Raw genomic sequence first — 24109 nt, 5'->3', positions numbered from 1 at the left:
GATAAACTAAAATAGAGGACATGAAATAACTTCTACTTCCCCAAGATACTAAGTGGCAAAACCAGGATTGGAATCCATGCAGTTTGGCCTCAAGGTTCACACACTTCAGTGCCACACTAAGGCAACTCTCAAAATATCTAAACCACTTACCTGGCACCTATCATAATGAGGAGGAGGAGGAAGATAAGCCACACAGTGCCCAGCCTAAAATACAGCATGCAGAGGCCCTCAAAGATGGTCTGGGGCCACAATGCTGATTAAGACGACATATAAAACACACCAATACATCTAGATTAAATTTACATGGTACAGAAATCTCTAAAGATACAAATTAATACTACCACTTTAGGAACTGAGAAGAAATCATTAACATACTATTTTATGTTAATATAATATACCGAGCATAATATAATATACCAAGCTCTGAGAACCTTGATTTTCTCTTAACATTGTTAAATGAACCTTACAAATAATCAACAGTTTATATTTTGGTCCTATCAACATTTTACACTCAATTTAAATTATAAACTAAAGGTATTAATTCTTAAAAAAAAAAATTCAAGCGTATTTTAATGTAAAGATTCAGAAGAGAATTAAATTTATTATTGTCTTCCTTTTTTAAAAAAAAAATCAGTTATTTTTTTCTAATTAATAAAGTAATACAAGTTCATTGCAGAAAATTGAAAAATACTAGAGTATAGAGAAGACAATAACAATCATCAGTAATTCAATACCATCTTTATTTTTCAATGCAGTTTGAGACATTAAATTTTCAGATAATGATACCTTTTTTCTTTCAATTTTGGAAACAGATGGAATTTCATGAACCATAATAATTATTGTCAAGGTACTTCAAGAAAGAAATGTGCTGCAAATAGGTAAGACATTAACTCCACTTGAAATTATTTTTAAATAATGAACACTTTTCTCCACTTCTTACGCTTAATGTAAACTAAGTTCAGTCAGAAGATATGATTAACTGAATTCAACTAAAATGTTTTTTAAAACACTTTAAACAAATCTGATAAAATGATAGTCATTACGTTTAAAAAGTGATTACTAACTAATGACAAATCTTAGAATTAAAATTCATTCTCTTCTACAGCACAGATAAGGCCAAATCACTCAACAGGCATTACCCAAGCATAACATGTTTAAGCTTGGTTCCACATATACTAACAAACTGGAACAAAAAAGTAACTTTTGTTCTTCTAAGTATAGTGCCCTCTTATGAAAATGAACTTTCAGGCAGAACCGATAGTATTTAGCTGAATACCTATTCAAATGGCAGCTACACTTTCAGTATATTATATTAACATTAATTGGGGGCCCAAAGGTGAACCTCAAAATCCAAGCCTCATATCAGCCAATAAAAGGCAAGCAAAATACCATAGTGACACAAAGTGATCAAGTAAATTGCCCCTTCTCCCCTCTCCTCAAACCCTATTGCAAATACAGATACTGTTACAGAATGTTTCTGGTTTTCTACCATCAAATCTAAGGGCTGATTGGATATTATTTTACTCTAATTTACAGGGACAGATAAAAGACTATTTCTGCATCTTTCAATATTCTAAACTAGTTGCAATTAATACTTAATGTTTAAAATGACCCTCTTAAATATCTTTTATTGTCTTTTTAAATCCATAAATCAGTGAGCTCAAATCAATCAGATTAGTAAAAACACTCCAACACTGTGGTAATTCAGTATTCAGAATCAGTTTGGGGAAATGGCACCTTTACACCTAAGGCAATTTAACTTGAAAAAGTTTTCAGCTTCTACACCTTATTTTATTTAATGTTAATCAAGCTAGCATTGGCTATTATTATACAGTTAAATGGTTTTCAAAGCAAATTCCTTGATTTGCTATTTGAAGAACAAGCAGGCTTTCATTCTGCAGACACTCTTATTAAGGACATTTTATACCCTGTTTTCAACTACAGTTAAACCCCAAGGAATATTTTCATCATATTAATAAATAGTGATGAAACAAAACAAGAAGTCCTTAGATGAATTTTATAAAATCTTGGACTTCCCATAAACTTTGTATGTCTGTGTATCCATAACTGTTTAGCACACTACATTATATTTTATGTTACAGTGATGGGCAGATTCACACCCAGTCTGGGCCAGTAAACATTATTTTGTATGAGCCATGCTCTAATCCCTATTATAACACCACCAGCACCACCACTTAAATTCCCTTTCTACTCTATAGGTTCATTTCCAGCCATTCCATCCATTTCCAGCCATACCATCCTGGTATAAGAGGAACTATGGGCTTATAAACTAGCCCATATAATTATAAACTATAAATTAGCTCAATGAATTTATGGAACAGGAGTTATGATCTGATCTGAAATGTGTGGGGTTGGAGTTTTATTCACACTGGATGTTGCCTAAGCAACCCTGGCTCCACTTTGCAACTTTCCACATTTGTAAAATTTTCCTTTAATTGGAATAAGCAACTGGAGGAAAAGAATTAATGAGAAACCTGACACTAGAGTGTCCCAAACAATGCAGTACACAAGTAGACTCAAGCTTGCTGGAAGATATAGTCAAGACCAGTCACCGAGGACAAACATTTTTTAAATCTAAAGATAAAGCTTGATTCTCGGATTCTCTGATGCCAGCAAGAAACTGAAATCATAGACATTTATTGTGGGAAAGGTCCTTAAAAATGATCTAGCTAGTCCAACTTCCTCCCTAGTTTCCCTGATAAACTATGGTCAAGAATTAGTTTTAACAATCAGTCCAAACATTCGAGTACCTGATATGTACTGGATATTAGTTCATCAGGGAACCAATCTCATAAAGACACTTCTTTAGTATACACATGAAACACACCTGTTTATGATACACAGGTCACTTGTACGCCCATGAAATGAACCAAGAGGCAGTACAGGTTAGTGCGAAGAACAGAAATCTAAGCACTGGAACCACTTAGTAGAATTAAATACTGTGGAGCTTTACGCAAATCACTTAACCTCTTATTTATAAAGTGAAGGGACTGGCTGTCTTAACTCATGGGGTTTTCTAACTCCAGTAATAAAACAGATTCATTTGTTTAAAAGTGGCATTGAGTAATCTGAAAGTCCACACTTGGAGACTAGGAATTTGGATTAAAATAGCATGTTTGATTTTGCTTAATTTTATGATAGATTTTAAGTAAAATGACTTATGTACAGATACAATATAAGAATCTTCTCAAAGAATACATAAGAGACCATGCACTGTGAACATCTCGTGAATGGGACATAGGGGAGCAGAAGGTAAAGAGATGGACTTTTGTTTCTCACCTGCAGCCTTCTAAACTGCCTAATTCTTTCATGGGCAGGTGTTACTTTTGTAATTTTTTTTAAAAACCCTAATTTAAAAAAAAAAAAAAAAAGCACTTAGACCATGGAGGGCAACGTAATAAAGCGAAAAGTACACTCCTAGGAAAGGAAAGATTTCTAGTCTCGCTCTGTCCAGCTCTCTGACCTTGGGAAGTCTGTTTGAGTTCCAGCATTCCAGCTCCCTTATGAAAATAAGACTGCTTGCGGCATCACCATCCCACTGGCCTCAATTTTATATTAACTGGTCTTCAGTTACTATTCTCTCATTCAATCATTCAGTGCATTCATCAAACACTCAAAGAATACCAGGAATTAAACAAATGTAAAAGAGCATGCAAGTTAATTTCCTTATAATGAAAATAATTTAATTTACAGCAAAAAAATCTGGGAGTTCTGGAAATGTTTAATTTGCTAAAGATAAAGGAAGAAGAGATAAAACATAAACTCGGTGAAAACCCAAAATCTACTGCTGAGGAAGGTAAATAAATATACGCTTAGCCTTGGCCTGAACTGTTTTATTAGAATGCTTTCCAAACACGTAATTAAATTTTAAAAATCTTCTCAATCACAGAAATTATACCTCTGCTGAAGGAGTTAGGATATTGTCCTGTTTCCTAATTGCGTAATGGGTCATCCTTTCTTTCTCTAAATACTAATTCAATTATTGATCTTCATAATGATGGATCTGGATCCATGAAATTACTCTTTTCAGCTTAACATTCATCCTATATCAGAGAAAAATAAGGTGTATTACAGCATTTTTCTTTCCAGCCTTATGTGACTAATAACAGGGTCATATGGTTTTCAAAACAGTTTTCTCCTCAATCCACATCCCTTAAATAAAATATATTGTTATATATTAAAACCTGAAGTCTTCTTTAGCACTTAAAATATGCCCAATTTTTGAATTTTAAGAGAATACTTTTTCTTACACCTCGAATAAGATGAATAAAAGAAGAAAAAATAATAGTTTCCTCCATAACTCTTAAGTTTGCCTAAATTCAACAAATAAATGTATCTGTCCTCCAAAGTAAATCATATCTTTTAATTTACTATTAAGTACCAGTCACTGAATATTGGCAAACCTTGAGTACACAAGGACAACCAGTGACACTACCACCACTCACCAAGCAGTTTAAAAAATATGACATTCTAATTAGAACCTCCCCAGAGTACTTGTTAAGAAATTTTATTCAAAAGTTTGAACTAAGGCAAAAGGAGGACAGCTTGTCCTGTCAATGTCATACAGGGAGAAAGGTGCACCTAAGGATTATCTAGCCCCTACATTCCCAAACTATGCACCAAATACCCCAAAACACTGTAGCAAATCCACAGGGGGGTTGTGAGATATTTTAAATTTTTGAAGGAAACAAAGCAACATCTGTCAGAGAACATGCAAATTACTAGCTCAAGGTAGTTCACAGTTTCAATATTAGACTGCACTACATTTCCTCCAATAAAGTTAAATCTTTGTGAAACTGGTTTTTCAGTGGTTGTGGGGATACAAAGTAAAATCAATGTGGAGAGAAAATGAGAATAGTGATGTCAAACCTGATTCTATGGTTTGAGAAGTTGTGCAGTGCTCAACAGGCATAAATACCGTATTAATAAACAATTGCAGTTATTTAAAAATAAATTTTATTGTTTCAATATAGTATTTACATTATTTGTTGAAATGGATGGTAGCCAGTTTTCTATCTAACTCTGAAATTTTATCCTAATATTCTTTTATAAATTACTCTTTGAATTGGTTTTAACATCATACCTGTTCCCTCACTAACTGAGTTACTAAAATGTTTGGCAATGATCTGTTTTATATTTGCGTTAGAATCCTGATTTTCCTTTTTTGAAAATAGTACTTTACTGTGCTGATGTTGTCTTTTTCCAGTTTATCTAGAAATAATTCTAATTTTAAAAGCCAAATTTTACTGATTGATTGATTGAGATGGGGTCTCACCCAGGCTGGAGTACACTGGCTTCAAGCTCAAGCTCAAGCTCAAGCGATCCACCTTCCTTAGCCTCCCAAGTAGCTGGGACTACAGTTGTGTACCACCAGTGCAGCTAATTTTTCTGTTTTTTTGTAGAGATGTGGTGCTCCCTATGTTGCTTGAGCTGGTCTGGAACTCCAGCCTCAAGCGATCCTTCCGCCTTGGCCTCCCAAAACGCTAAGATTACAGGCACGAACCACTGCGCCTGGCCCAAGTTTTAAAGATTTCACTAATTACCAAGCACTTTCTGCTAATGTATGAATAATAGTAATAATACTAAAAAGTATCAAAAATGACTCCATATATACTCCTGTGTTAAAGTAATGGATATATCTTAGTGTTAGAATGTAATTAAACTCTCATAAGTCTATGTGGTTTTTTACATTTTCTAATGTTTAATAAATATATTCAATCCTTTTGTAATCCAAAAAATATACAACAGATTCTTTTTAATGTTTGGGATGATTTATGAACACATTCTTTTTTTAAAAAAAAAAACACTATTAATGAAAGCTTTAAAACATGAATGAGTGACATAGAATTAAATTTCCTCTACGGAAACATTTTAGTACTATTCATTAAACAGAGGGCTAAGGACAAAAGAACAAACGGCTACATTTGTATAATCAGTACCTTTATAATGCCAGATTATGCCAGTAAACTAAAAATACAGATAATTTGTTTTACTCTCAATCTCCCACTTATTTTGCTAAAATTTTTCACTCCATATCAAACATTCTTTTCACTTCAAGCTACAGAAGTGACAAATGTGCCTGAGAAGGAAAAAGAATGGGAAAAACTTTCACCTTTTATTGGTACCTTTATGAGGAATGAGTAGGAAGAAAAGAACAAAGATAAAGCAAATGAGTAAATACGTTTATAGATGTGTTGAATGATGCCCATCCATAAAGACAGTTCTGCAAGTGTGGGTGGCTTGTAAGGAACTTGATTCTTCCTCATCTGATAACTCTGACCAATGGATCCACTTCTGTCTGGGTCACCTTCCACCTACACTGCCTCCTTTATTACCTAGGGTCGATATTTCATCTTATTACTAAAGACATTTGGCTCCATATTTCTTAAAATCCCCTCTTACATGTGAAATACCCGAAACAGACTAACTTGCAGTAAGTCCTTAATAGTCAAAAGGCCTCTTTATAACAACATATGTATCCAAGACCAAAATCAAACCTATGGAAATATTTGGCCCAAGGGAGTGAATTTTATCGAAGTTCTATCATTTGCTTTAATGAATGGTTCAGAGAATACAGGACTTAAATGTATATAAATAATATCAAAAGATTAAAAAGAAGAAAAATAAAATACATGATGTTATCCCTGAATTATGATCACTTAATTTTTAAAAGTTGATAGGTTTGATTCATAGTGTATGAAGAGCTATGAGACCCTAGGAAAAACTTATAAAACAGGCTTTAAAAGACTTGTCTAGTCATTTACATTATCTCATTTAATCCTCAAAACAACCTGTACGAAGTGGACATAATCATTACTACCTTTATCATTATTCCTACTCACGGTTTAGAAAACAAAAAAGCACAGGAGCAGAAACACACAGCATATGGTGAGCAGACCAGTTTGAGTATGCATACTAAGCACAAGTAGAAGGGGTGTTATAATGAAGTTCTAAACTTCTGTCTTTTATTTACAAAGAAGCAGTCTATTGGTAAATGATGGCATTTTACTTATGGCATCCATAAAACTCATAATAATGCATATGTGCATCACTTTCCTGAAAATGTTACATGTATAAAAAGTCCGAAGTCTTGAGCTCAAGATTTATAATTCTGAATATGTACAACACAGGGCAGGATAACTGGCCCCTGTTCGTCTGCCTCCCCGTATCTGGTGTCACCCTAGCCTCAGCTCCAATTTGGCCCTTCTATGACTTCAGCTGTTTCTGAAAATATCTGACTTGTTCAAATGAGTTATAGGTAATACTGCATTCCTCCTTAAAGGAGATCAAATGTTTAAGGTGCCAATATCCCAAATGAAGACCACTCAGTGATGTACCCCTGAGGAATTAAAAGAGCTGTGAAACATGGAATGTCTGAATTTTACAGCAAATCAAAGCATAAGTACAGAATCTGTGGTACTTCAGCATCTACAGAACACATTCTGCACTGTACTTCAAACACTGGGCCATGTTCAAATGTACCAGTAAGATTCTTCAACTGAAGAATCCTCTCGTTTGAAATATACTTAAATATTTTATCAAGATTTTACTGGGTATTTTTTTTAGCATCCTGTGTTTCTAAGGGTGGGGGGAGGGAAGTAGAGGCCTTGCCAGCCATATTAAAATTGTGTCCTTTGGTAACTTACCTTTTTGAACCCACAAAAGATGCTTAACATGATCAAGGAATAATGCAAGACAGTACATATTCCATTTAACACTTGATCATATTCATATTGAAGACAGTACTACAAGATTTTAGAGAATGGGTAAATGGAGGGCTGCAGGGATATAGCTGAAAAGGTAAAAGTATATAATCCCAATGTTTCTATTTTTACATATTGTTAAGAGATACCACAGATATTGTTCTTTCACTAAGAAACTCTAGTTTCATGTTTCTTTTCAACAGTGAAATTAGGGCCCAGAAATATTACAGAAGAAAGTTATTTGAAAAGAGGTGAATCATTCTTAAAGTTTAATTCTAGATTTTTAAGTTATAAGTAAGAAATAAAGGTAGAGAGATAGCATGCTACACTGAAAATGATGTAATGTTTTAAATCTGAGACAAACCCCAGAATTCTCCAGCCAACAGCCCAATTTTCTTTTAGTAAAACGTACCTCCTATATGTAGTCATTTTTCTTAAATCTCAGCTAACATAAAAATACTTTAGCCAACTGTCTTCAATTATATATACTAAGATATCCCTTTGTTTTCTTACATTCCCAATACCAGTTAACACTGTGTAAACAATACCAATCACTTTCAAGAGTACATAATTATCCTTCAAATGTTGCCCAACAATGTTCCCTCTAGGTTCTTCTGCATGCAACCAATTAGAAAGGCCTCCTACTTTACATGAGGCATGTTTAAGATTTCAAAATGTGTTGAGGCAGTTTCTACTAAAGAATTGCAATTCAGGTCCAGCAACACAAGGGACAAAATCCAATAGGGTAATGTATGCTTTTTACTAAGGAATATTTGAACTAAAGTAAGCATCATAAAGAGCCCAATTGCTCATACTTGAACAAACCACTCAATAATAATGCTGATTTTTTAAAAAAATGCACAACCAGTAATTATAAGAATCAACAATTTTAACCCATTTATAAAATGTAAATATTTTAAAGGATCATCATTTAACATCAACATAAGAAGGATGATGAGAATGTTTTCGTTTTAATAACATACTGATATTTTGTTTTATGTTACATGACTTTTCAGATCCAATTCTCTTTCGACCCTAGAGCACACTAAATAGATTTACAAACAAAAAGTAAGTTTAATTCAGTTCAACCCAACATGTGATACCCTTTGTGCTGGGAATTATAGATCTTGAGTAGAATAAAAGGTAAAATTACGATGCACACTGGACACCAAAATAAATGACTCTGTTTTCAAAATTCAATTTAGGAATAATGTAGGAATGGGGAAAGAGTGTCAATGGAAAAGAACCTAAACTGTAAAATAATTTAAATTGGTTTGTTCTGAGCCGAATATGTGTGACTATGGCCCAGACAGCCATGCCCAAGAAGACTTGAGGCAAGTGTTCTTGCCATGGTTAGGTTACAGTTTGGTTTTATATATATAGGGAGACAGGAATTACACATAAAGTCATAAATCAATACATGGAAGGCGTTATGTTGGTTTGGCCCAAAAAGGCGGGACATTTTGAAGCAGGAGGATTACAGGTTATAGGTAGGTTTAAAGATGCTCTGATTTGTAATTGGTTAAAGAAATGAAATTTTGTCTAAAGGATTAGAATGTTTTAAGTTGAGAAGTCTTCTTATCAGAGACAAACCACCAGACATATACCAAGACTTTGTTAAGCTGTTAAGAAAATTGATGACCTGCAGGTGTGGTTTAATCTTTGTCTTACATGGTCTTAGGCTTGTTAATGATGTTTTATCTTATTGCTACAAAGAATAACTCCAAAAAAAGGGACAGGGCATATCTAGGCATGTCTGACCTCCGTTCTCCTCATGGCCAGCAACTCAGCTTTAAGGTTTTTTTTGGGAGGGAGGGGGCTACCCTTGACCAAGAGGGGGCCATTCAGTCAGCTGGGGGCCTGAAGATTTTATTTTAGTTCACAGGAGGAAGGAGACTAAATCCTCATCTTCCACAGTACAAATTCAAAAGAAGACTAAAATTAAATATACACATATACACACACAACGTAAGAATAGCAGCATAAACATGCTATTGACAGTTTTAGAGGTAAAATGCCAGAAGAAATAGCTATAAAAGATGCCTCAGGGGAGCAGCTCAAAGAAGAGAGATCAAAGTTAACTTTAATTGCTGGAGAGGGTGGGAACAAAAAAACATGAACAAATGGGAAATGAGTTTAGACTATGCTAGCAATTGTGGAGGACAACTCTCATTGGACAAAAAGGCCTCTGCTGGGGAGCAGAAATGCCACATGAACTTTGGGCAACATCCTAAACACACCTGACACCACATTATGTTCTTGTGCCAGAGAGTGCTTCACCAGAAGTAGTCTAACAAAAGTATATATAAGGGCAGAGTGATTAGAAGTCAGAAGACACAGACAGGCAGAAGACTACAGTAACAGACCAGATATGAACATTCTAACAGGGAGGCAGCTCCACAGTTACGTAAGAAGTGAATATTTCATCTTAGCACTCAGAGCTTTCCATGACATTCTTTAGCCATAAATATAAAGCCATTAGACTTCAACCTTATACAACTATTAATAAAATCCTAAATAAAGCATGTTAGCAACATTTATTGGCAGATTGTCAGAGATAAATCTACTAATTTCTAAGAACAATACTTAAAAGCTTTATTTTTGTAATATCCTTTAACGGTCTAAATACACTAAATAAATGTTCTAATTATTGTAACATACATTATGCACTCTCAAAATTGCTTTCCATTGACTCCATAAAAGGTTGGCAACAGAACAACAATGCTAGTATACGTCATATTTTAAAATTCACACCAGAATTAAGGTGATTTCAAATACATAAGAAAGAAAAGTTCTTTAAAATTAGAAAATAGCCCATTTCAATATTTTAGGGATAAAATACAATATGACATTTCTTGTATTATCATTACTTAAAAAGATTTATAGTAGAAATATATACCTTAATTTAATGCAAACCTTGTATATAAAAATTGACTCAAATATTTGAATAGCAAGCTTCCTCTAGTAAAAGAAATCAGCACAATCATTAAAAAAAAGTCTTTATCCTTATTTTGTTCTAAGTATTACTACTACCACTTTCACTATTGAAGGCAAACAGCCACCACCATTAAACAATAACGATGTTAGGTTCTATATTAGCCACTTTATGTTCAGAGTAAATTTATGACAAAACCTAAAAAAAGTATAGCTACTAATCTTATTATTAGGAAGAGATCCCTTTTCCTTTTACACTGAAGGTGACTGCTCACCCTCTAGACTAGGGATCCCTTCCCTGCCTACTCTGGAAGGGAAGTGACACAGGTGACTGGGCTGTAACAAGAGTTTGGGGAGAAAGAGGAGAGTGGGGAGAAGAGTGAGGGGTGGAGAGAAAGGGGGGGATGAGGAAAGGGAGAGGGAAGGGAAGTTTTACAATGCTAAAAAGTATTCTACATGAAAACATTTCTGGTATGGGGTAATATCTCATTCCACAAAATGCATGCTTTGCTATCAAACCGAAAAGGTGTGTGCATTTCTTGAAAATGTGTATTAATTAGGTAGTATAAGAACAGAATAAACAAATTAAATCAATTAATTCCAAGCTTAAGAGGAGAGAAAATATCCAGATGAAACAACACAAAGCACAGCCAGAACAGAATATCTGAATTCAAATAGTGTGGCAATAAGTGGTTTGGACATGAGTATACTGGCAATCACCTTTCTAATTTTTAATATTCAACATAAATTTAATAATACAGCATTTAATTACACTGTGATCCAGGAATCTACTTTAGTACATCTAAGCTACTAGCATTATTAGAAAATAAATGAGCTGCTTCCCTTACCCACAAGACAAAAGAAATCAAACAGCCAAGCATATCCTCAAGACTCACCTTTTGTTGACTGGCTTTTCATCCTTTTCATAGGGACGGACAAACCATTTCCCAATCCTAACGAAGTTCTTATCCATCAGGCACCTACAATAATTACATCGAGAATTACTTTCATAGTTTCAATCACAAATTAGCAAGTCACTTAATCAATAATCCCAGATGAGATACACCACTGAAAATAAAGACATCAGCATTGTAAACTGTCAAAATATTTTATCACTTAAAATTTTTACATTATACTTACTGAAAAAACTTTGACCTTGGGCATTGATTTTTATGCCCATGTAAAAAAATGTCAGAAAATAATATAAAATTGATGTATTCCTAAAGTATCTTACATTTCAGAATTACTTCAAATCAAATCACATTTTTGCATAACTTCAATTCTTGCATCATCAAGAATGTTAGGAATATGGCATTTCTTAGAGTACCTCAGACATATTCTTCTAAGCCACTGATGCCCATCTTGACAGTTTTAATGCTGGCTTTTTTGTGGTTGGCATGTGATAGGCAATGCTTTAGCAAAGACCTCAGTAACAAAAACATAACACAGCTTCAGCCACTTAGGTATTTTCCTTTTGTAGGCATGGTAAAGCACTTGGTTAAGGCTTTGCAAGAACAGAAGGAATTGCAGTCATGACTTCAATAATGAATATTTGCTTTACTCATATCTAAATTGTGCCCCACTTCTGTTTCCGTGCTGTTTGTGTGTATGCTGTGTTTCAATGTCAAATCATGGGGTACTCTTTTTGAAGACATGTTAAGTGGCAATCGAACCCAACTCATGTAATATCAGTAATGCACACAATTCAACTGAAATGACAACAATACAGTTATGACCAAGTTATAACTGTCTGTGTAACACATGTGCAAACAACAACTATATCTCAACCGCCATATGGGCAACTGTGAGATGCCATAGATTGTAAGAAGTATCCCTGATTTTAAAAATATAAAAATGTGGGGGGAATGTGCATTTTGGAATTGATGAAACACAGTAATCTCTAACATTATTCAACAAAATGATACATATTTTGTAAGAAAAGCTATCAGAACACTGGATGTAATTCTTCTATACAAGGTGCTACCTATCAGTAAAAGAGCTGTATAGCAATTCTTTATTCAATATTCAGGCAATTTTGCATGAGGCTTTTGTCTGTGTAATTTCCACACTATCAAGGAGGACAGAAACAATTCAAGCCCTCACCCAACTCATTACAGGTTAGATGGGTTAGCAAATGGCAATAGTTTCTGCTGGCCACAACGTAACTCCCTTTGGGCAAAGTCAATTTAGAACACTGCTACATCAAAAAGTCACTGGCGGCCAGGCGTGGTGGCTCACGCCTGTAATCCTAGCACTCTGGGAGGCCGAGGCGGGTGGATCGCTCGATGTCAGGAGTTCGAGACCAGCCTGAGCAAAAGCGACCCCGTCTCTACTAAAAATAGAAAGAAATTATATGGCCAACTAAAAATCTATAGAGAAAAAATTAGCCGGGCATAGTGGCGCATGCCTGTAGTCCCAGCTACTAGGGAGGCTGAGGCAGTAGGATGGCTTAAGCCGAGGAGTCTGAGGTTGCTGTGAGCTAGGCTGATGCCACAGCACTCACTCTAGCCTGGGCAACAAAGCGAGACTCTGTCTCAAAAAAAAAAAAAAAAAGTCACTGGCTTCAACTGGTTTTACTTTGAAAATGAATTTATACTATAACCTTCCTTCTTCACAATGCAGAAAATCATTTTCAAAGTAACCCCATATGTTTTCCAAAGCTTATCAGTTTAAAAAAAAAAAAACATGATTTTTAGGATTAAAGATTATGTGACTGCATTAAATTCAGAACAGGAAGCATGGAACACCCACCCAAGGAGAAAGTACTCAAGAAGCAAAACTGGAAAAGTATCTCCACAGTTTATTCATTAGCTAAGAGACTTAATTTTTTAGCTAGACTACATACAAATAGATGTTTCCACTAAAAACTCTATAGAGTTTGATACCAAGTTCCTCCTCCAATACTACGATCGATAATTACTACTTGAATCATTACTATTACCACTACCTTGTTTGATTGCCAGGCACATTATCTCATCTAACTCTAGTAATAATAAGAGATGGGTGTTACAATGCCCATTTTCATAGACGAAGAAGCTTAGCCACATTGAGAATGTCACCTAGCCAAGGTCACACAGCTAATCAATAGCAGACCTGTAGTCAAGCCCAGGTATATCTGATCACAAAGCCAGGACACTTAACTATTACCATATACCAATTCTCATGCTGTCATGTCTCCTCAATTATTTCCATATTTCTTAAATCCAAATGCACCTTGTAAATGATGGGTCTATTTAATTCATGATAGTGTTTCTTATTTTTTTAAGCCTGTTGCCCAGGCTAGAGTGCAGTGGTGGCATCACAGCTCACTGAAACCTCAAACTCATGGGCTCGAGCGATCTGCCTTCCTCAGCCTTGTGAGTACCTGGGACTATGGGAGTGCATCACCACACCCAGCTAATTTTTCTATTTTTTGTAGAGATAGGGACTCACTACGTTGCTCTATGAACTCCTGGCCTCAAGCAAGGCTTCTACCTCAGCCTCCCAAAGTGCTAGGATTACAGGAGTGAGCCACCGCCCTCGGCCAATAGTGCTTCTTTAGTCTCCAAAAGCTGTTATTAAATTGAATGTGCATGTTAAAATTGATGATGCTAAGAATGAAGGCAATAAGGTATATAAAAAGTATGGAATCACATCACACACTAAACACTGTCTTCTAGTGACACATCCTCACTTAATAAATACCATTTTTAAAAAACATATTCATTTTGTCATATATGCCTTGAAGGTCAGAATTCAAAAGAATCGTTTATTCAAAAATAGAGAAAACATCAATTTACAGTGTATACAAAGAAAAATACAAGGATTTAGAGTATAATATGAAAGAAAAGAAGATAAAAAATATGACTAAAGAGGGCAACGTCTATATGTTTGTTTCAAAACCCCTGCCCTTCTACCAAGTAAAAGTCACAAATTCTATTTGCTGATTTCAGAATAAAAACAAACAAGGTCTAGAGGGTGGAGAGCAGTGCACAGCCAAGCCCACTTGAAGACAAAAGCAAAAGGCAAAAGGCTAATGAAAACGCTACTTAAGAGTCTACCTCTCTATATGAATGTATCTCCTGGAGTTCCTACTACAGATCATATTTCCTCGTCAGGCAATGTCAACAAAAGGTTGTTATCGCTAATATACAAAACAGCCTTGGAAACTACTGATCCTTCAATCTGAAACCATCTGTTTCCAAATGAGACTCATAAATGACATGTGATTTTTCAATCGCTAATCAGTTTCTATGTGATCAGTGATTTCCTACACAATGAAAGGAAAACATGACAACACAGAATTGCATTAGATGAAGTAGTTGATTTTGTAAGTACTGGGATGGGGGCCGAGGGACACATACACAGTCCCTCCAAGGTTAGGAAGTACAGAAAGTATTTCCTACTGGTTATGGGAAGAAATTAGAGAGGAGGAGGTCTGTCTTTGCTAAGAATGACAGTTCTAACACCTGACCTGGTACATGGGAGTATGCTGACTCAATAGCACACTATACTAAGGCTCCAAGTCCTTGGTTCTCAATCATTTTGGGGTCACGGATCTATAGTAAAAAAAAAAAAACAAAAAGACCAAAACATTTAATGAAAGTCATTATAAATTCTTTCCCCAGAAAAATGCGTGGAAGAGCAAAACTGCACACAATCCCACTGGGCTGGGGAACTCCATGAAGCATATCCTAGCTACCCATTTCTATCCTCAATGCCACCACTGATGGCTGCTAACCCTGCTTTGGCTGGATCCCTTCCTCACCCCGTTCCATTCCTCCTCCCCCTCCTCCAGTTTAACCTGTATTCATCTTTTCTGCCCCAGATCAAGCCTGCAAAGTACTGTAACATGTACACTGAATTAGAACAATTCAGTTCTATGGTTTTGTTCTCCAACAAAACTATGAGCTCTTGGGGGCAGACACAGTGCTTTCTTTTTTTTTTTTTTGAGACAGAGTCTCACTTTATTGCCCGGGCTAGAGTGAGTGCCGGGGCGTCAGCCTAGCTCACAGCAACCTCACACTCCTGGGCTTAAGCGATCCTACTGCCTCAGCCTCCCGAGTAGCTGGGACTACAGACATGCACCACCATGCCCGGCTAATTTTTATGTATATATATTTTTAGTTGGCCAGATAATTTCTTTCTATTTTTAGTAGAGACGGGGTCTCGCTCTTGCTCAGGCTGGTCTCTAACTCCTGAGCTCAAACGATCCGCCCGCCTCGGCCTCCCAGAGTGCTAGGATTACAGCGTGAGCCACCGCGCCCGGCCCACAGTGCTTTCTTATTCACTGACAATATTCAGCAAATATTTAGGTGCCAATTATGTAACAGACTTTATATTCTGCTCTATATTGGTAGGTGCTCAATAAATATCTGAGAAATGAATGCCAAGAAGTATTTTGCTAATCATAATGTAATGTTAGTCTTCTTGTTTATAACCACTTGTACTATTATCTAATTTTTCTTCTGTGTATGTATTCTCATCAGTGACACACTCAGTGTTTAAGGGAGAAAAATCTACGTATTTCACTTCTTTATAGACCATCCCACTGTAGACTAAAATCTTAGTAGATACTCAACACACAGGGGCTTACTGAAAATGTTCAGTAAGACTAGTACTGCTGCTCAAATGCTTTAATTGTATTTGAAGAACATAATTAAGCAAATCCTTTTTTTTAATTTAAAGAAGTTTATTCTGAGACAAACGTGTGTGACTGATGGCCCAGAGCAGATAGCCTCAAGAGGTCCTGAGAAAATGTGTCCTGCAAATCTTTTAAAGAGAGATAATTCTAAGATACAAAAATTATATCAGAAATAATTTCCTTTTTAACATTTTATCAACCTTTATTATTTCTGAGGGATAAAATTTATATTGAACTTCACAAATAAATAAACCTAGAAGATATACTACATTTGCCAAAAATTGTTTCCAATCAACATCATAAATAGTGGTAAGCCTATCAGTTAACCCTGGCTGTCTACTCAGTAACCCCAGACATTATTATTGAGATTTTCAAAGTTACTTCACTATTGAGATATGGCATAATTCTGTAAAGTAGTAAACTGTAAATTATCTTTCAAGATTACCATGTGATGCCTGATTTATAGAATGTTCTTTCAGCAATGGTACTAGGAAATTATTTCCCTTCCCAACCCCCTACCACCCCCCAAAAATCACTGTTTCAAGAAAAAAAAAGAAACAGCTGCTGAACAATGAAAATAAAACCAGGTCATATGTGTGTGTGCACACCTAATGTTTCTGTGTCAAGGCATATGGCTCTCAATAAGACAAATGCAACCTGATTCCATGGGAATTTAGTGATTACTCATTTCTTGCTCCTGCTATCACATATCCAAGGACTCTCAATGTTGCAATGTTATATCACCATTTCTTCAACTAGGGCTATACCTACCACCCTACTAGAGTGAATATATTTATTATTTTGAAACCCCTTAATCACTACATCCAAGAACATTGCTCATTTGCCCTTCGACAATCACCTAGATTGGATCATACTTCCACAACACACTGAAAGCTAGGAATACACAAATACAATGTTGATGTTATCATAATTATAATTCTAATTTTCTCCACATCATTTTCACTGTACTTTTACAAATAAAATATCTTAACTCTAAATACCAACTCTTGGCAAACCCAGAAGCTCTGGGTCAAAGGCAATTTTACAGCTATGTTGTCAACTACCACGGGGTGAATATGCTGACAACCCATTAGCAAAGCAGTATCAGTGGACTACTCTGAAGAGCCATTATGTTTTACAAATGTCAAATACCCACAGATTAAAGTCTCCCTAAGTAAGCATGGACATGATAAAACATAATAGCTTCAAAAGGTCCATGTAATCTTCTGTTGTTTGCAAAGCAATGATTTGCATTTTAGAGAAAAAAATTAGCTTTCTATCAAAATTAACTTGGGTTTTTCATTCTAAAAACTTAAAAATTAAAGTATACCATACACAATGTCAATTTGACAGCATTATGTCAGACATTTTAAGTATTTCTACAAAGCTACAAAATCAAGATTTTCCTAAGTCCCATATGTGATACAAATCACTGAAGCAATAATAAAACCTCACGGTTTTTGAACCGTACACATTTCCTGGATTTTTCAAAACCTTTTCAATCCAATATTTTACTTCATTTTGATAGAGTTAGGTTAAAAAGATATGGTATATTATGAAAACTTACACCGACTATAACATATGAGTAATAACCATTAAGTCTGCAATATTAAAAATAGATGAAAAAACTCCCCAAAACGATGGCAGGTTTTTGTTTTCCATAATCTTTTAATAGCCAAAGTATTTTTCCATTAATTAGGAGTATGAGACAATCCAAACTTAAAACACAAAGTGCAACCTTTAAGAAGTTCATTATAAATACACAAGAAAATTTCCCTAAACTGAAAAGACTAATGAAGAATAATCTGAACTACTGCATTATTAGGAAGTGCATGATAGGGAAGGGGGGAATTAGCAGAGATTCTATGTAAATAAAAACTAAATTAATGGTATTTTATCATTCTGGGCATTTTCCAAAAAAAAAAAAAGATATCGATCATTAAGAAAATAGGAAGCACACTCACTCTTTCGAAAGAGGGAAAAATAAGCATGACTGCATGACCTAAAACTATAAAAGTTAGACTGGCTAAACTGTCTCAGATACTGAAATTCTTCTTTTTTTGAGACAGGGACTCACTCTGTCTCCTGGGCTAGAGTGCAGTGGCGTCATCATAGCTCACTGCAATCTCAAACTCCTAGGCTCAAGTGATCCTCCCACCTCAGCGTTCCAAGTAGCTAGGACTACAGGCACCACCACCACACCTGGCTAATCTTTTAATTTTTTGCAGAGACGGGGTCTCAACAGGTTGCTCAGGCTGGTCTCGAACTTCTGGCCTCAAGCAATCCTCCCTCCTGTGCCTCCCAACATGCTGGGATTACAGGCATGAGACACCATGCCCAGCTAGAGACTAAAATTCTGACTAAGAAATTACAAATGAAGAAAATACCAAAAGAAGCTAATATGACTCAAAGTTTTAAAAAAACGTGTAAATACATTCAGACTTGTGTTTCAGAAACCTATGTGTGTTTCGGTAACATAACTGGCAGCTGTTTGAAGGATACAGCATTAGGAGGGGGAAACACTTCAATTAAGAGGCACAGCAGATGTATTCTTTTCCCAAATATATATTCTCTCTCCCTCTCCCACTGACATCAAGCTTAGTCATGTGACTATAGTATCTCCCTACTGAAAGACGGTATTTGTCATACATGTGACTTTAAGCTAGGTGGTGAGTGCCTTGACCAATGAAATGTGAGCAGAACTGGCATTAACACTTCTAAACAGAGTGTCAAGGGGCCACCATGTGTTCTGCCATTGTTCTTTGCTCTCTACTAGGAGCCCAGCAAGTCTTAGACAGGGGCTGCCCTGTCAGCATGAGATGTGTAGGGAACAGGACATATGGTACTGCAGTCAGTGACTCATAATGGACATGCAACATGAGCAAGAAATAAACCTTTATTGTTATGAGCTAGTAGGATCTTTCAGGTCTCTGTTACTGCAGCATAACTGAGCCTAACCTGATTGATGAAAAAGGCCTCTGCAGTACTTCATGAAACATTTGTGACATCTTAAAGGAGGCCAATGGCAATCAAAATGAAGAGAATGCGACCGACTAGAGGGATGTCTGGAAGACTGGCAAGGGAAGGTGAGGAATTCAATATTATATGTTAAGAAATACAATCAAGGAAAGAAAAAGCTCAGTGAGGGCAAAATATCAAACAAGTCACCTAATGGAAGTAGGATTAGATGAATTATATATGATCCCATGAATAGAATTAACATAAAGAAATGAAACTTACAGGAAGACAGACTTTCTAACACTGAGTACTCTCTCAAAATAAAAAGAACTACTTTGGGAATCTGTGTTCACATAACCAGAAGTACTCAAAGAAAAAAGGGATGACCACATAAAAAAGGAATTATATAATGGGATTCCACAATTAGCTGGTTATATAGACTTTTAATGGGATCTCCTACTCTGAAAATAGTAATTTCAATACTTCTTTTCACTAATATTAACAGCAGTTAACCACTTATTGGCTTCTTATATTGAGAAAGGTACTGTGCTGAGCCAAAGAATCCTTCACTATGTTATAGGTGAAGGAACAGGGGCTCCCCAAGCTAAGTCACATAAGTAGTTAACTGGCAGAGCTAAAACCCAAAATATCTCCTGTCTCTGAAGACAGTGAAGAAAAGGACTTCTAGAAATGTGTGCACCTGGAAAGATACATAAAATTAAAGCCAAATATAGTCTTCTGTTACCTTTATGGAAAATGTTATTGAGTGGGTAGCAGTGAATTTTTCTTTTCTTTTTTTTTTTTTTTTTTTTTGGTTTTTTTTAATGGACAGATGACCCTGGATAGATATATACAATATAACATAGACAAATATTGAAGAGTTATAGGAGAAATCAGTAAGTGAAAATGAAAATATTTGAAGTCATATTACCTTAGAATTTAAAACGTTCTACAGAGTATCAATATAATATTACCTAAGCATCAATCAATAGCAACAAGAAATGAAATTATATTATTCTGTGTGAAATTTACAACGCCACCTTAATTTCTGCAGTAAATTAGTTTTAATAAGCCGCTGCAGTGACATCATTCTGTATATACTAGCAACTGCAGCCTTTTGGAAAGAAGATCAATTTATATGACTCCTGCTTAACTATAAGTGAGAGCTTCTCAAGGTAATAAATGGAATTCCCTTTTAATTAAACATATCCTTCTGCCTAAATATAAAAAACAGAAATAATAAATCACTTGTACAAGCTTTGTTAATAAGCAAACTAAGGAGAAAATGGTTCGGGTAGAACAAGTACCCTACAAGTGATATAGTCCTTGATGATCTATTTTAATAACCTAAATTCTGGCTTTCATGTCAGAAGCTCACAACATCCAAAGTAGAAAACCAAGTTGATGTTATCTAAATAGAAATGAAAAGGAATAATAGAAAATTGTCTAGCATAAGATAGTAAACTGTATCTCAATAAATGTAGGTTGTAAACAGATAAGGAAACCTTATTGAAAGAACAAAAAGGCAAGTATGTATTAGCCCTTCCAGTCTCTGTTGACCATGAATAAAGGGAGCTAACAACCACCATTTTAAATGCTTTCCTGCCTCCTGGGCAGGGTAATTTTCATTCATAGAGCACAGTTACTTAAAGCTTGATGAAAACAGAACATCATTATTTTGAAGGACAAAAGGATTACTACAATTTTTCAAAAGAATCTCAAAACATCCACATAAATTATACAAAGGGGGCTTGATCATTAATTATTTTCTAAAAGAAAAGCTGTATTGTTTCAAAAGTAACTCCAATAGGAGGGTTCAAATACACCATTCTGAGACTAGTTTAATAAAATTTAAAAGAATATAAATCAAGGTATGCAGACTAATAAATTTATGGGAACAAAATTAATAATTACTGACATTAACAATATGTCAAGCATTATGTAGCACACATTATATATATAATTTAACAAAAACTCCAGGCGCACACTATCCTATCCTTAATTTGTCCAGTGTTAACTAAGGCTTAGTGAGTAGGGTAACTGTCCCAGTAACAGACCCTGAAATCCAACCAAGGTTTAACCTAAGTTCTTTAGAACTATCCCAAACTTTATTACATATGTCACAACTAATTTTCCTATAAATAATAATTCAACTTGACGTGGACTTCAGTTTTCATCACAAATTCTGAATTCATGAGCCCAGAATAAATCATCTTTCTTTCTTTCCTCTTCCAGTTTTTCTGCTCTTCTAATTTTCTCCCAATAAAGAAACATGCCACCATTTCAAATACAAGACTAAAAAGAATACAATTCAACCACAAGTTCATTAATATTTTTCTTACAGGAGTAAAACATGAGATAAAAACACGATGAGCTACAATATATATACCTTAAGAGTTTATATAAAAAGAACTGTGTTTAAAGGTACACTAATCACTGTACAGATATAAGAGTTTTATTCTGACATAGAATTATAGAAGCAGTAAATTTTCCACATTTACCTGAAGTGCGTTTGTGTGGACTTTGTTTTGTTTTTCAGTGGGAGAGAGACTTACCAAATATTTAAAATATTTAAGAGTTCTGAACTGTTGAAACAAATCAGTACTCCTACATGTATACAACACCTTAGTAACAGAGGACCTCTAGATCCACTCCAAATTACAGGGTTAGAAACTAAAGTTCAGAATAAGAAATGGAGTAATTTGGTGGGAAACGTCTTTCTCAATAACTGATGACAACTTAGCAACTATAGCTCAAGTATCCTAAGAGTATATACAGTGACATCACCTTACTCAACAGCTTGGATAAGAAACTTAATAGTACTAGAATGACCTTTCAGCTTTGATTACCTAAAAGCATGATATACAGACTCAAGAAGTTCTTAACTAACCCGTCATTTCTCATCTGTTTCTCCCCTCAAAATACCATTTAGAGCCTGGGACATACTGTCATGCCAAAAATTAAGGCGGTACTCAAACAATGATAGAATCATGTCAAAAGGACACAGAAGCCATCATGAAGGGGCTTGCCCTGGCCAAATGTGAAAGAATGTAAGCACCAAAATAAATGACAATAGTAATTAATTATGATCCACTGAATGAAATAAGAATCCATGAGTCTAAACTTACATAGCAAGATAAGGAAATAAAACGGGAGACAATGAAAAGCTCTTCCTTACAATGAAATGCCAACTAATAAAAGCAGAAGAAATGGTGGCATTTGAAAATTACCATTACAGCCATAATAGTAATAATTGATTTTAGCAAGGACTACCAATAGATGTAGAAACGAATAAGTGAAAATTTGATGAGAAACAGGATAATCACAATCTCATTACAACTGGCCACAAATTACATACTAATTACAAAGACAACTGACAAAGATCACAGTTAACAAAATACATATTAATTTAAAATGGAGAAACCTAGCAGAATATCACCTCAGTCAAGTGATCAAAAACATTAACATCATTAAGAATGGGACACTGACATCATGTGCCTCCTGCCATGATATACTGAAGATACAATGCCACTTCTATGGTATTCCTACTAAAAACTGTAACCTAAATTTAAGCATGAGAAACTACCTCAAATTAAGGGGCCAGCATATGGCTTGAACTCATCAGAAATGTCAATGTCAAGAAAGAAAATGAAAGGCCAAGGGACGCACTCTGGATTTAAAGAGACATGAAAACTAAATATAATGTACAATCATGGATTGGATATTAAGAGGTTAAGCTATAATGGATGCATAATTGGGACAACTGACAACATCTGAATTGAACTACAGATTAGATAATGGCACTTTATCAATGTTAAATTTCCTCATTTTCATAATGGTACTGTGCTTATATGAGAGGATATCCTTATCCTTAGGAAATATACACCTAAATACTTAGGGGTAAAAAAGAGCATCATCAATCTGGAGCCTACAAATGGCTCAGAGAATTAATTAAAAAAAAAAAAAAAAAACCAACACATGGGGGGCAGGGAGACATAGGGAGCTCTTTATACTATTCCTGAAATTTCTCTAAATTTGAAATTATATCAATAAAAAAGAAAACAAGAGATTTATATAATTAATCTTCATGCTAGCAATAAATCCTTTTATGTGAAGAGTTTCTGAAAATTACAGGAAGCTTTCTGAGTATCTAGCAATATACTTGGGTGTCTCAAAACCACTGTCATGCTGTTCCTTCTCTTACCTTTCTAACAGATTGTGGATCGCTTTGAAGAGCAGCGTCCTACATTCATAGGAAAGGCCATTTTCCCAGAGTCCTTCTTCCACAACTGAAAAAAAAAAAGAAAAAAGAAAAAAAAAGAACCAGTAAAAAGGACATCCAAATAAAAATAAAGAAACTTTTAAAACAGTTTTCTAAAGCAAAGTTAATGAGTTAATTTAAATGACTTAAATAATCTCACACTGAAACAGAGAATGGAAGCTAAACGCTTGCCCAAAGTTATAATAAAATACTTATGTACAAAAGGAAGTAATGTGTTTTGCTTTTAAAGTCTTTGAACTATGAGGCCTGGTGCAATGCTCCTCCCATAAAGGTCTTCCCAACCTGCTTTGTCCAAGTTTAAAATCACTTGAAATTCTCAAATTAATCCTTCTGTCTATTAATAATATTGTCACAAAGACTAATTTTGTTAAAGGTCCATTTAAAGATAACAAAAATGCCACAAATTAATACCAAGGTTATGATATGTATTCTTGGAGGAAAAATCAAGAGGAAAACGTTTCTGAGTATGTCAAAATTACACAAATTTCTTTAAATTTTTTGAAAGTAATATCTGGATAGGATTGTAAGGACATGATTTTAGAGAGATTGTCAGGGAATTAAATCTTACTAGAACAGCAAATTTATTTC

General features: G+C 35.0%; 1 protein-coding gene across 2 annotated transcripts in view; it reads right to left on the bottom strand.

Moving 5' to 3' along the window:
- MED13L (mediator complex subunit 13L) overlaps positions 1-24109 on the bottom strand; it is a 264709-nt gene that overhangs the window by 100739 nt on the left and 139861 nt on the right. For both annotated transcript variants that reach the window (XM_045535049.1, XM_045535051.1), the window contains 2 exons: positions 23444-23528; positions 11555-11638 (listed from right to left, as the gene is read on the bottom strand). In XM_045535049.1, coding sequence (XP_045391005.1) covers positions 11555-11638; positions 23444-23528 — 169 coding nt within the window. The remainder of the gene's footprint in view (positions 1-11554; positions 11639-23443; positions 23529-24109) is intronic.

The sequence above is a fragment of the Lemur catta genome, chromosome 21, assembly GCF_020740605.2.
Source record: "Lemur catta isolate mLemCat1 chromosome 21, mLemCat1.pri, whole genome shotgun sequence".
In the NCBI taxonomy this organism is placed as follows: domain Eukaryota; kingdom Metazoa; phylum Chordata; class Mammalia; order Primates; family Lemuridae; genus Lemur; species Lemur catta.
Note: the sequence above shows the minus strand (reverse complement) of the source record. Positions and strands in the feature narration are given on the sequence as shown.